Source organism: Eschrichtius robustus, chromosome 19 (genome assembly GCF_028021215.1).
Source record: "Eschrichtius robustus isolate mEscRob2 chromosome 19, mEscRob2.pri, whole genome shotgun sequence".
Lineage (NCBI taxonomy): Eukaryota > Metazoa > Chordata > Mammalia > Artiodactyla > Eschrichtiidae > Eschrichtius > Eschrichtius robustus.
Genome location: NC_090842.1, coordinates 2,207,238 through 2,221,218, shown reverse-complemented (window position 1 = coordinate 2,221,218; position 13,981 = coordinate 2,207,238). Strand labels below are relative to the sequence as shown.

Sequence of the window (13,981 nt, the reverse complement as noted above, 5' to 3'; positions counted from 1 at the left end):
GGAACATGTGGTCTGTGGGACACGCAGACCCTCCCGGCAAAGGAAAGCGCTGACGGATTTCAAGGAGGGGTCAGAGGCCACACGCTACCCTGGGGGGGGAGGTTTGGCTTCACATGCCTCCAGGTTGTTTTTGCTTCTTGTTTCTCTCTCTTTTTTTTTTATAACCACCACGTATTAATTTTGGAACGAGAAACAAAAAACTATCCAGCGCCCTTTAGAGTTCAGGGGAGCGTGTGGCGAAGAGCAGGATGTGGAGAAACACTTTGCGATACAGCCCGTCTCCATCTCCCCGCCGGCCTCCGGTCCGCAGCCTGGTGACACTAGGCAGAGCCGGGACGGTGTGGCCGCTCCCCGGACTCCCTCTGCAGAGCCCCCGACAATCCCCGAGGGACATGGATCCCCGAGGGACACGCCCACCCTCCACCTCGCCCAGCCAGTGACCCCCGCCCCACGGAGGGCGGGGACTCACCGTGAACACGAGCGAGGGCACGGGCGTCAGCAGCCGCGGGTGGATCATGGAGAGGATGGAGGGCAGGTGGCCCTCCCTGGCCCCCACGAAGAACAGCCTGCGGACAGAGGGGAAGGCGGTCGGCCTCGGCCGAGGGACCCAGGCAGGTGGGGCGCGGAGGGGGCCTCTGCTGAGGGCTGGGCTCCCTGCCGTGGGCCTCGGTGTCCCTCACGGACCCAGCTGGCAAGAGGCCCTGTCACCTCCAGCCCCCCGCAGGGTTGACATGAACCCACGAGAGAGCCTGGATGGACACAGCAGTTGTGTCACCTCTGGGCAGGAACGCGGGTTATTTCTGTGTCACTTGAATGTTTTGACAGCTATGTTATTTCTCAAAGTAACAAAAAATAGAACTCTCCGAGCGCACATGAGAAAGCCACGTGTAGCGGCTCCCCACGTGGCAGCCCCGCCCGCTCCACCGCTCTGCCGCCAGAGCCTGAGGGACCGAGGGCGGCCCTGGCCGGGCTCACCTGGAAGACGTGAAGAGGGACCCGTTGACGGAGCCAAAGCAGGACAGACCCACGAAGACGGGAATGATCCAGGACATGACGCCCAGGTGGTAGTTCCCGAAGTCCTAGACGGACGCTGAGCGTGAGCCCTGCCCCGTGACGCCCCGACTGCCCCACCTGGCCGTCCGCGAGGCCCCTCCGCATGCTCCTCACCGCCCCCCACCCCCGGGCTGGCCCCCACACAGTCCCCTCCCCGAGGGCTCAGTATTTATTCGGAAGGCGGGACAGGCCTCTGAGGGGGGGCTGGAGGTCCGTAATGGACTCAGCCCCTCGGCTCTAAGAGCGACCATCACTGGGACCACCACAGACGTGCGAACTTAAAACTGTCCAGGGTGGCCTGGGCACCAGCGCTGCTAAAGCCCCCCGTGGTCCCCACATACAGCCAGCGCCCTGCACCGGCTGGCAGGCTCGGTTAAAGCACGAGCTCAACCCCTCTGAGTAGGAGCGCCGTGTGCAGACGAGGGGCCCGGCCCGCTCCTCATCGTGGGCTCGGAGGGCCGCGGCCGGCTCTGAGCGGCAGGTGGCGTCTTACCACGGCCACGGCCTCCGACGTGAGCATCTGCTCAGGGGACAGCGTGGTGAAGTAGGCCAGGTTCGTCAGCACGTACACCAGGGTGACGATGGGGAGGGAGATGATGATGGCCAGGGGCAGGTTTCTGCAAGGACCGGGCGGGCACATCACCAAAATGAAGCCCAGGACGGGGCCAGGCCCGTCCCTCGCTGTGGGGGAAGCGGCACGTGACCAGCAAGTGGCTGGAAGGTGGCGCTTGGGGCAGGGCAGCTGTGCAAACCTGGGCCAGCGACTCAACCCTGCCGGCCTGCACGCCCCCATCTGTGAAATGGGTTTCCTGCCCATTCTGAGGACGAATCTTCTTCCGGATCACACGGCCCCCATGATCCTGACCCCAGGGGCCCTCCCGGAAGGCCGTGCACTGCTTTTGTCGGGGGCTGGGCTGAGCCCAAGGATGGGCTCTTGGACGGAACCAGGCTTCTTCCTTCTCTCATGTGAAAATGACAAAAACACGCGTCTCTGTTCACATACATACCTGTAGGGATTAATCATCTCCTCTGTGACAAAATTCAAGTAATTCCTAGAATTGAGAGAGCAAACTTTTATTATACGTTCCTCCCGCAGTCATCGGAAAGAAAGAATGCAGGTTCCATGGGGAGTCCGTCCTGGTTGCCCTGGGCCAGTGGAGAGGGGACGCCCACACCCCCAGGTCCCTCCTGGTGAGCAGCTGGGGGCACGGGGGCGCCTCCTGCGATGGCGATGGTCCTGCCCCTCCCCAGCGCCGTCCCCCCTGGGAAGCAGCACCGGTCCTGAGGTGTCAGCAGAGGTTTATCTCGGGGCCCCGTTCTCGGGGGCAGGACACGAGCCGAGAACAGCACTGCTATGAGGGCCCCTCTGTGCTTCCTCGGGAAGCACGGGGTTTCCTGCCCCTGCCCCGTAGAATCACCCGTGGATGGCCGAGAGGTATGGATTTCTGGACACTTTGGGGCCCAGCACGTGTGCCCCAGGGCCCAGACGTTCTAGAACCTACCATCCCCCGTAGGCAAAGAGGCCACTGTACAGCGCCAGCACAATGTTCCCCACGTCCACTTTGGTGCCTTCAAACGAGGACTTGGGGTCCAGATTGGACACGTTACCTGGCAGGGGCCAAACAGACAGATAGGGATTCTGGGTTAGGGATCGCGGCACGGAGGCCAAGCCGCAAGTTCCGAGATGTTCCTGGATCAAAATACAGTAATAGACAAAAATGCAACAGATTAAATGCACCTGTGAGCCACCAGACTCCCAGGGGCCGCAGCAGGCAGGTAGGGTGAACTCGGTTCTGCTAGGTCTGTGGCCCCTGGCCCCGCCCACTCAAGAGGAGGAGGGCAGCTCTGCAGACCCCCGGCCGGGTGGACACCCAGCGCCCATCTGTGCCTGAGGGACAGGATGCCTGGGACGGGCGGGCACCGGGGTGGGTCTGCCTTGCCTGGGCTGCAGGGCGCTGGGCGCCTCAGTGGAGGCTCCCTGCAGACCCTGAGATGCGGTCCAGTCAGGGCACCTGGGCTGCGTCTCCACTCTCCCCCTTGGAGCCCAGAGCTGCTAAGTGTAAGCCAGACTTCTCGTCTGAGCATATGAGCTCCCGAAGACGACCTGGACCTGCCCCAGGACACGGCTGCACCCGAGGGGCTGCAGCTGGTGAGGGACGGTGGGCTCAGCTCTGTTCCCTAACCCAGATGGACGTACTGGGCTCTTGGACACAAGGGGGTCAGCTTCTCTGCTGTCTGCTGACCGTTTCCGCCCTGAATGGCCGCAAGCGTCCTGGGCTTGTGGCCATATCGCTCCAACCTGTGCCCCTGCCTTCACTGGCACCTCTGCTGCGGCTCCTCTTGTGTGTCCCAAAAGGACACCTGTCATTGGACTTAGGGCTCCCCCAACCCAGGATGATCTCAGCTCCATTCTTTCCTTAATTACACCTATAGAGACCCTTTTCCTAAATAAGGCCACATCCACCGATTCCATTGGACATGTTTTGGGGGCCACCACTCAACCCAGTACGGTAGGCGTGAAACATGGGGGCCTTAGAAGGGTCCCTGGCTACTAGGACAGTGTCTGGCCCTTTCTGAGGCTGTTACACCATCTGTGAAATGGCCCCATAACACCCAGGCCCAGAAAGACTCGCTCCATAAGGAAGGACCAGCCTGACAGCCAGGTGTCGACCGACACGGGCAGGGGGTCGGCCAGACTCCACAGGGTTTTAGTTCCTGGCTCCCCGGCTCTGGGTGCGGCCGTGACACAGGCCCCATGGCTCTGGATGTGAGGGTCTGTGCCCCGTCCTGCTGAGAAGCACGTGGTCCAGGACCCGAGGGACCAGGCTGAGATGTGACCCCGGGGCTGCTACGTGGGTCACTGCCGCCCATGGCTGGAGGACCTGCAGGTCCCTCGGGGGATGGGGGGGAAGGAGGACGCCACGCCTTCCACAAGGGCGATGGCCTTGGTCACCCCAGGAACACAACAGGGTGATGGTATGAGGAGGGCGAAAAGCGGACCCACGGCAGGGAGGCTCCCATAAAACCCCGTCATTCTACCCAGTCAAAGCCTGCACTTCAAGGCAGCACCGATTTCCTCTGGCAAACGCCGCGGGGGGAGGGGAGGGACCCCAAGCTCCTTTCTGGGTCCCGATGCTCTGGATGCCTGCACTCTGCCCTGCAGGTGTGCTCAGGCCTGAGCTGGGAGAAGGACTTGGGACGCAGGAGGTCCCTTCCGCTCCCCAGATGAGGCCACGGTCTCGTGATGAGAAAAGGCTCCAGGGAGGCTGGCACCGCACCCAGCCTGCCACACACACGTGGATCTGTGTTGGAGGCCCGGGTCCTGAGACCGCCTGGTCACAGGGTGGTCAGCAGGCTGGTGGGCGGGGGCAGTGCAGAGAGCCGGCTCAGGACAGGGCACCTCAGCACAGCACCCAGAGCCTGGCTGCTCCCCATGGAATGTTCTGGAATGTGCCTTCCTTTACATCTGTGAGGAGGGGGAGGGGCATCTGTCCCACAAGTCGGGGAAGCTGAGGCTCAGGCCACCTGCCCACGGACCTGGGTCCGGCATCCTGAGCACCCCGCCGCTCCCGGACGCTGCGGCTGCTCCCGAGAGTCTGGGGGAGCCCCCAAGACTGCTCCCGCTACCCCAGGTCTCCAGAAGACCCCGCACCCCTACAGGGTGTTGCTGCTGCCAGTCAGGGTCTTAAAACTACTTCTGTAACACTAAAGGCCTTTCACAGCAAGGGCTCCTTACAAGTAATGCACTTGTGATTTTCTCCTCAATCTGCACCATTTCCCCATCAGGACATACTTCAATCTCCTGCTTATGCTTCAAGGGGAACTGCTTTTCGCATACGCTGGAAGATAGATCTTGGTGCAGCCATTAAAACTGGCTCCCAGGACTTCCCTGGTGGTTCAGTGGTTAAGAATCCGCCTGCCAATGCAGGGGACACGGGTTCGAGCCCTGGTCCGGGAAGATCCCACATGCCGCGGAGCAACTAAGCCCGTGCGCCACAACTACTGAGCCTGAGCTCTAGAGGCCGGGAGCCACAACTACTGAAGCCTGCACGCCTAGAGCCCGTGCTCCGCAACAAGAGGAGCCACCGCAATGAGAAGCCCGCGCACCGCAACGAAGAGTAGCCCCCGCTCGCCACAGCTAAAAGAAAGCCCGCGCACAGCAATGAAAACCCAACGCAGCCAAAGATAAATAAATAAATTTATTAAAAAAAACCTGGCTCCCACCTCAAGCACGATCCTGAATTAGTGACACTGTACACACGTGGGTGCACGTGCATGCACCATGGATACACGCACGTGCACGTGTGGGCTAGAGACACGGCTATGCAGGAGTACGGCCTATGCTCTTGCTGAGAATAAAATTCAAGGCTTGAAATACAGGCTGGGGTTACAGAACCACCGTTTTCAGCCCTGAGGCCTGGGAAGCCTCTATGTTTTCATCAAGGGGCTCTGGGCTAACAGCTCGGAGTCCTGACGTAAACGCGTCATCGCCCTGAGACAGTGGATGGAATTCCTGCTGCAGAACGGTTACTTCCTGGATTTACAGAGTGACTTTGCAGCCTCTGAAACCCCAAGAAAATACTAGCTGCTCTGGCCCAAACGCAGACTGAAGACTCTCATGGGCTCCACTGGGGGCCTCGGTAGGACAGGTGTGGCCGGGCCATCCTGCTGGGAGCTCTCTTGGCTATCCGGGGCCTCATTCCCTGTCTACAAAGCGTCCGAATCCCCTGGAGGAAAGTGGGCATCCAGGTGCACAGAGGCCAGCACACCCCCTGCTTCTCTCCTGGCACGGTGGGGGGGGGAGGTTGAGGGGGAGCTCCGCCAGGAATTTGGCTGCTTTGGGCCCTGATCCGCCACTGCAAGTCCCTCTGTGCAGCCCCCTCCCTGTCACCTCCCTCCTGCCGACAGCCAGCCGCCCGGATTGGGTGCACACGTGGGCCCCCTCGGCAGAACTCCTGGGTCTGTCCAGCCTCCGTCTGAGCTGGAGGGCCACCTGGATCAGACCCGCAGCCTGGCCGGGCACCCGACCAAACGCTGGCCGAGCTCTGCCCTCCTTTCCACGGGCGCCGGGCCTGCTGGCTCTGCGTGGCACTTGGCCCCGGGACCCCCAGGACAGGCACGGCTCAGGGGAGCCCGCCCGGGGACAGCGGCTCCGCCTGCCCGCGCCTCCCGGGCATCCTGTTGGGGCTGGAGCCCTCACAGCAGGTGGGCCTGCAGAGGTCTGGAGAGCTGGGGGGGCGTGCGCGGCACCCGCCTGGCAGTCTCCAGAGCAGCAAGAAGCAAGGGAGGCAGCCACACCCTCATGGAATGATGTGTGTCCGCAGCCGCTCAGTGCCTGGCGGCCACTGCAGGGGACACACAAGGAAACCCCCCTGGGAGGGCAGATCAGGCCAGATCCCAGACCCCGCGTGGTGGTCTCAGCCACCCACCGGCCCCAGCAACCAGGGGACATGCGGTGATGGGAGACACTTGGGATTGTCACGGCTGGGGGCATCATCCAGTGGGTGGAGTCTGGGTGACGTGAACACCCGGCAACACACGAGACGGCCGCCACAACAGACAGTGCCGGGCGGGATCCCGCTATAGACGGTGCTGGCAGGTGCCTGGCTCGTGTGCTTGGCCGTCCCCCCCACGGACCCCAAACCGGGATGCCATCTTTGCTAAAAGCACAGAGCTCCAGGTGCCGGCCAGACATGGGATGGATGACCTCATTAACACCCCGCCCCCGCCCATGACCGCCGAGCTCCCCACTCCGGCTCTGTCCTCATGGGGCCCCCAGGCCCACAGAAGGCAGGCAGGCAGGAAAGTCATCACGATGGACAGATGGGGGAGCGCAGGCCCTCCCGCAGGGGCCGGGGGTGTGGGAACCCCAGGACCCACAGTTTAACGGGAGTCCCCTGGGCCACCCCGTCTCTGGGGCTTCTCGGCAGGCCCCAAAGCCGCCTCTAAATTGCTGCTCACCCAGAAGGTGGTGCCACCTGGGGTGGGTCCCGCCCCTGGGCTCACCCGCGGTGCAGGCAGGCCCCGAGGCCGCTTCATAGGGTCTGCCCATCTCAGAGGGCCACGGGAAGGTGAAAGCTAGAGCAGAGCCACATCCTGGGCCCTCTGGCAGCCTCGGGAACCAGGGTGACCGGGGTGGGAGTGTTCACAAGGCCCCAGGGAGCCGATTTCAGGGAAAGCAGCCCAGACCCCTGCGTCATGCAGACAGAGCCATGGCAACCCTCAACCCGGGGGCACAGGGCACCCCGCTCTCAGAGGAGCTGTGCACGTGGGGGCAGGACCAGGAGCCCCGGGGGATGTGCCAGCCTCTCTGAATCAGAGGACAAGGGCTCCTCATGGTGTCTGCGTCCCCCCCAAGATCCCGCTGGGCTTATGTCACACTCAGCAGGGCTTGGCCTGGGCCCGGGCATGGGAACCCGCAGTCTGTCAATGCCCAGTCTGGAGATGGCAGCTGGGGGCAAGCTGGAAAAACCCCAGAGCCTCAGGGTGACCAGGCCGCGCCCTGCCCAGTGCTTTCCCTCCTGTCACTGCCCATGGGCACTCCTCCCAGGACGGTGACGACGACTGTGAGAAAGTCATTTCCCAAACCAGGGTGGGGGGTTGTCCACTGTGCAGGAACCTTCCACCTGGTCCCTCCTTAACCCTCTGGGGTTCCACATAATGGTCGTGTATGTGATGGAGCACACTGAACAGGGTCCCCCCAATGTTCATGTCCCCCTGGAACCTCAGAAGGTGACCTGCTCTGGAAAAGGATCTTTGCAGATGTAATCAAGGCAAGGATCTCAAGGCTGAGACCGTGGACTAGGGTGGGCCCTAATTCCCCAAGGGCGTCCTTATAAGACACAGAGACACGGGGGCCACATGAGGACAGAGGCAGAGTGATGCAGCCACGAGCCCGGGAACCACTGGGAGCTGGAAGAGGCAGGGAGGCTGCTTCCTCCAGGTTTCAGAGGGAGCTCGGCCCTGATTCTGGACTGCCAGCCCCAAGACTGTGAGGGGGTAACTGCTGTTGTTCTAAGCCCCTGGCCTGTGTCCTGCGCTGCGGCCGCCCCAGGACACTCCCTGTCTCCACTGTGCCTTCACAGTGATGAAGTCATGATCAGGACATGCAACAGCCGTGGCCTTGGATCCCGCCTCACCATCACGGGCCAAGCGAGCAGGTGGCTTGGCCGTGGGACTAAGCCCCATCTGAGATCAGCTCTGTATGACCCCTGCCCTTAGCGGGTCTCCTGCTCCACCCAGAGACCAGGCACCCTTGGGAGGCTGCATCCCACAGCTGGCTTGCCGCGGGTCCCTCTCTCCCGTCTCCCCACCCCGGGCTGAGCACACGGTGTCTGGTGCCTATTCTCCGCTCTGCCTCGGGGCGGGTGGTGATGGTGCCCATTCACCGTGGCCAGCATCTGTCTCCGGTGTCGCCCGTCTTTTAAACTGGAGGAGCTGCCCCGGGACCTCAAGATCAGCTTCAGGCCTCAAAGGACCCTCTCTGCGCTGCACAGGCTGCAGAGACCCCTGGGCACTAAGTGTGTCCAGCACAGGGCTGTGTGGCTGCCGCCCCCGTCCTGCTGCGGCCCCGTCCGAGCAGCTGACCACCCAGGGCACGGGTGAGCAAGGTCGGCAGGGGGAGAGAGCCAACTTCCAGGCCTTTGATTTCATCCCCGAGGGTGGCACAAGCAAAGCATGTGACTTCCGATCTGTGATGACTCTGGACTCGGAATCTGCACAGAGCCACGCAGGCCGACGGAAAGGTCTCAATTAAGAACAAAGAGCACCCAGGGGAAAGAGCCACCCGCATCAAAGTCCTCCCACGGTGGCCGAGGGGTGCCCGTGTCTGCCGCGTGACCTGCTGCTCCGGGCATTCGGTGAGGAGCGGACCGGCCCGCCCTCCCCCTTGGCCCCGCCCCTGTCTCCTGGGGCACAGGTGACCATGGGGAGAACTGAACCCCAGCCACGTGGCCCCATTACAGCATCCTGCGGTCCTGGCATGACCCTGAGCCCCTCTGAGACGGCCTCCATCACAGGTACCCTAAGTCCTGCACTAGGGGAGGCCGAGCCCGGGAGCCCCCCAAATGTCTCCCCTCCCTGTGAGGACAGCAGCCCTGTTCACAGGCCGCCCAAGCTGCCTGCCCACACCCTGAAGGCAGTTCCAGGCGGCCACCAAGGCCTGGGGCTGCTGCGGCTGCTGTGGCCACTTCACACACGAGGACACCCAGGCTCCAGCAGGCGAAGGGCCCTGCTGAGACCCAGACCCTCCCAGGACGAGGGTCTCCTCCCTGCCCCCCAGTGCTCTGGCCACCTGGCTGGGCTGCCCAGGGCCTTCTCCACCAGCTCCGGACACCACCCTGGGACGGGACGCAGGGTGGGCCGTCCCTCGAGGGAGCTCTCGTCCCCACACACAGTGCCCATCGTCACAGGCCTGGTGGGGTCTTGATTGGACCCCGACCCTGCTACAAGCCGGGCAGGGTTGGGCCACCACTGCTCTGTGCCCTGGGGACCCACTAACCTAAGAACTAAACACTCACTGTCAAGTGACTCCCAGCCGAGTCCCAGCCCTGGGGGCACGCTGGCCTTCACAGCTCCACCGGGGCCTCCCCACTGCCAGGACCCCCTTCGGCCCAGGTGGACCCCTGCCACCCCTGCCCTAGGTCACTCCATGGCAGTGCCCGGACACAGATGATCAGCACAGGGTCCAGGAACCTCCACGCCCAGGTCTCCTGGACACAGGGGCCCATGTCTCAGCGCCAGGTAATCTCTCAGGAGCTGCCACGGAGGCCAGGGCCCGGGGCCGGGCCTGCAGTTTCCCCCTCCCGTGAGCTCCCCCAGGGGGCACCCTTCATCTGCAGGGTGACGCCAGCTGCTCCAAACGCTCCAGAAGACGCCGGGGGCCCGCCCACCGGAGGACACAGCCGAGCAAGACCACAACGGTCCCATTGTGTGTCCTCCAGGAGGGGCCGGGGCTCAAGGGACGAGCCTTCCCCACTCCCACCCTCCGGTCTTGGGACGGCCTGACCGTGGGCCGTGGGCCTGCTGGGTGTTGTAGGTAAAGGGCCGACAGACAGAAGTAAAAGGACAAAAGCGGGCACGAAGTGCCCTCTGCCCACCGTCGTCAATCAGCCCTGGTCCTCGGGGCTCCCCTCCGCACCACGCGCTGGGCCTGCTTCTCCGTGGCCGCCCGTGGCCAAGCCTCCCCCACCCACACCTCGTGGCCACTGGGACCTGAAAGGCCGGCCTGATTTCAGTGCCCCCCTCCTGAGAAGGCTGAGGGAAAATCCAGAGGCCTCGCGTGGTGCCAGGCCCCGCATGCATGACTCCCCCGGCCTCGGGGCCACCTGAGCCCCTCCCGGGCCCTGCAGAGCCAGCCCCGGTCACACCAACTCTGAGCCTTCACCCAGCCGGCCCTCTGGCCCTCAGAAGGGCCCTCCTGCTCAGGGACGAGCCCTGCCTGCCCACCTGCGAGTCTCCTGCGCACGTGCCTGATGTCCGCACACCAGACACAGCGCGAGCCCTAGACGGCAGGGCCGAGTCCTCAACTGGGTCTCAGCACAGAGCCACACCCGGGGCCTCAGAAAGTTCTGGTGAAGGAGGACAGGAAGCTGGGCAGGCCTGCCCACGAGCCTCACTGGCGACGAGGACGAGGCCACAGAGGCCTGGAACCTGGACCTGCCGGGCCCCACGCCCCAGCCCCTTCTGCAGCCCCCAGGCCCCTCTGGGCGCCAGGCAGGCCAGGCGGGGCCAGGCACTGGTGAAGGACAGAGACGGCGCGTGGGCCGGTCTGTGAGATGCGGGTCATGTCCCCCAGATGCATCGTGGCTCGTGGCCAATCTGGGCACCATCAGGCTGAGCCCCTGCCAGAGGGGTCCCGGCCCTTCTGCCAACATTCAGCATGGGATCCTTGGGGCAGCCGCCCAAGGGGGAAGTCAGGCGACTCTCGTGGGGAAAGGGTTGTTTTCACAAAGTGTCCTCTACAAGGGAGGGCATCCATCTGAGAGGGAAGCCAGCGGACAGGAATTTTGCAGACACTGCAGTGCCTCCCAGGTTCAGAAAGGAATGGCTTTGGGGGAGGACGTTTTCGATGGCAATAGAATTATAAACACGTCATGTATTCAAGCTGAACAAAGGCTCTTTGCTATCCCTGCTGAAATTTGTTTTTACAAAACTCCGGTCCCCCTACATTCTTCATCAGCCTGTATCTAGTCACACCAGCCAAGCAAAACCTTCACCAGCAAGTCCTCTTCAAACGACATTGACGTGCTTCCCAGCTAGACTGTCTGGTGGGCGCAGGATGGATTTTTCCTCCTACCCACTGGTTTCCACCTATAAGCTCTCCACGGCAGGGGGTCCCTCAGCTCCCTTAGTGCTCCCGTCAGCACTCCTGGTACCCAGAACCCAGCCTGGCCAGCGTCCTCCAGACAAAGTCCTGTCTTTAGGAAGATGCTGGAACCTGAGATCCCAGGAAGCCAGGCGACACAGAGGCTGGTCTCCCCGCTCCCCGACACACGGGGCTACGGGGGTGGGGGTGGTGTTACTCTGTGTCCTTACGGTGACCTCAGCCCCTACGAGACCACAGATCTGTGGCAGCCACGCAGTGGGCTATCGTGGCCTGCCATCCAGCCGTCCTGGAGAAGCCAGTACCTCCGTTCACCAAAAGACACCCCGAGAATGTTCCCGACAGCATCCCTCTCAGTAGCCAGAAACGGGGAGACTCCACCCGCCCACAGCATAAACTTGGCGGCACACTCACGAGAATGCGGCCCAGCAGGAAGACACACTGCCACCAAACGCCACTGCGTCGGCGCCCATCATGGGGAGGGGTCGGCATGGCGGGCAGCCATCCACAGGGCATGGGGACCCTGCTGGGGGCTGGGGGCACGTTCCCGTGTGGAAGATCCGGCGGCACTGGCAACAGCACCTCTCGGCCGTGCTCCTAATGCAGCAGGCACGTCGCCAAGCTCTCCCCACGAACCACCGCCCACCCCGGTCACCACCATGCCCGCCCCGTGCGGGCAGGACAGCGGCCTCTGTGTGGCGGACCCATTTCTCCCGCTGCTCTGGGACGGACGACCCGCCGGGTGACGTTCAGCCCGCCTAACTCAGCGTCAGTGCTTCTCCTGGGACCGCGTGACGCGCCGACTCCAGCGACACCCGTTAGCTAAGGCGGTGGATCTGGGGCCAGGAGCTCAGAGATGGGGACCCCTCCCCCTCCCCGCACACCCCCCAGGCTCAGCAGGGCCTCCCAGGACAGCCGGGAAACCCCAGGGGCTGCACTCACCCTTCCCGATCTGGATGAAGCCGAGTAGGATGATCAAGGCCAGCGCCAGGAGTTTGGCCGCGGCGAAGGCGTCCTGGACGCGGGTGGCGGCCTTCACGCTGTAACAGTTGACGGTCGTGAGCAGTACTGTGGAGACAGGGGCAGCGAGTGAGTCCCGCGGAAACGCGGGCAGAGGGGCCGGCGGGGAGAACCCCAGCCCCGAAGTCACAGGCTGAGAGAGAGCTGTGAGCCCAGGTGCCCCCCAGGCTGCCAAAAAGGCCTTTTTGTCCTAATGAATGAATTTCAACACCCCACCGCCACCTGAGTCCCTCCCGCAGGAGCCCTCGAGGAGGGCGCTGCGCTCAGAGCAGGTTGAACGCACAAGCTGCCATCTCGGTGGTGGGGGTGCTCAGTCACCTTGCTGCTCCCACCTGACACTTTAGCACAAGTGTCAGGCTCTCCCACAGGCACCCGAACTTCTCAAGGTGGGAACCCTCTCTTCAGAGGGTCCTCGTAGGATCCCACAGGGACACAGGGGGCGCAGCGTCAGCCTGACAAGCTCGGCGGGGGTGGGGGGTCCACGGGGGCTGAAGGAGATGCACAGCCCAGGGTCCCAGTGGTGAGAAGAGCAAACAAGCACCAGCTCTGCGGCTGGTGTCACAGCAGATACTAAAGACCCAAACTCCACGCCAGTCACCACCACGGGGGGGGGGGGGGGGGACACGGGGGGGCAGCTAAGCCAGGCTCCCCAAATGCGCCGACATACGCAGGCCCCGCCTGGGACCCCAGGGAGACCCCTCCACGTCCTGAGCAGAGGTAGAGGCAGCGCTTAGTGTTCAGGGACCTCGCGAGCAGCCACTCTGCAAACTCACCACAAAACAAAATTAGATTAAAACAAAGGCAACAAACCAACACTCCACACCCGTGCCTTCCTACTCTGAGTCCTACCTCTCCGCCGAGTCCCACGTGGAAACACGCACGCCGTGAGGCCAGCGCTCCGGTGCCCACGCCACTGCTGACGCCAGCTACCCAGGGAGATGGCCGGGGCACAAGTGGGGCCTTTTATTCTCGGCAGGCTGGCGGTCAAACATTAACCAGCACAGCCTGCACCCAAGGGAAGGGCGTCTGTCCACCATGCCCCGCACACACCGGCTTTTCCCAAGGGCTGCGGTGGGTGAGAAAGTCTGCACCCGGCTTCTGCTCCAGACAGAACCAACCCTGGGCTGGCAGATGCCACGTGGCTTCTTCCCAGCTAAATCAATTACATGTACTTTTACAATGTGAGAGAAAGGCCGCAAAGAAATAAATCCAGGCTAATTAACTGCATGAGACCTGACAGTTCAGGTGTAAGAAAAACAGGAAATGGCCCCCTGAGCTCTGGTTAGGACGGTGGGCCCACACTGCACCCCGCCCACGCTTATCTCTTCCGGAAATTAACTGATACCCAAATACCACCCTCCCCTGTCACTTTCGCTTTGTTGCTCTAAGCCTGGCTGATGCAGCGGCTGACCAAGACTGTTTGCTATGCCCTCAGAAAGTTCAGGTTGAAAACTGTTTCAAAACCCATTGCTTTTGGCTGCTACTCCTAAACTGAAACCCTCAGATGTTCCCACACCAGACATGAAGGCAAAGAGCTGCCACAAATGGACCTGGACCTGGAGTGGCCCTCACTCGTGGGGACCC

The 13,981-nt window shown here is 62.8% G+C and overlaps 1 protein-coding gene across 1 annotated transcript in view; it reads right to left on the bottom strand.

Annotated features, from left to right (window-relative positions):
• The window catches only part of SLC7A5 (solute carrier family 7 member 5), a 32,928-nt gene that overhangs the window by 6,058 nt on the left and 12,889 nt on the right, over nt 1-13,981 (bottom strand). The window contains exons 2-7 of the mRNA XM_068527571.1: nt 12,320-12,445; nt 2,556-2,661; nt 2,061-2,105; nt 1,547-1,670; nt 976-1,079; nt 470-566 (exon numbers count right to left, since the gene is read on the bottom strand). Of these exons, the coding sequence (XP_068383672.1) occupies nt 470-566; nt 976-1,079; nt 1,547-1,670; nt 2,061-2,105; nt 2,556-2,661; nt 12,320-12,445 (602 nt within the window). The remainder of the gene's footprint in view (nt 1-469; nt 567-975; nt 1,080-1,546; nt 1,671-2,060; nt 2,106-2,555; nt 2,662-12,319; nt 12,446-13,981) is intronic.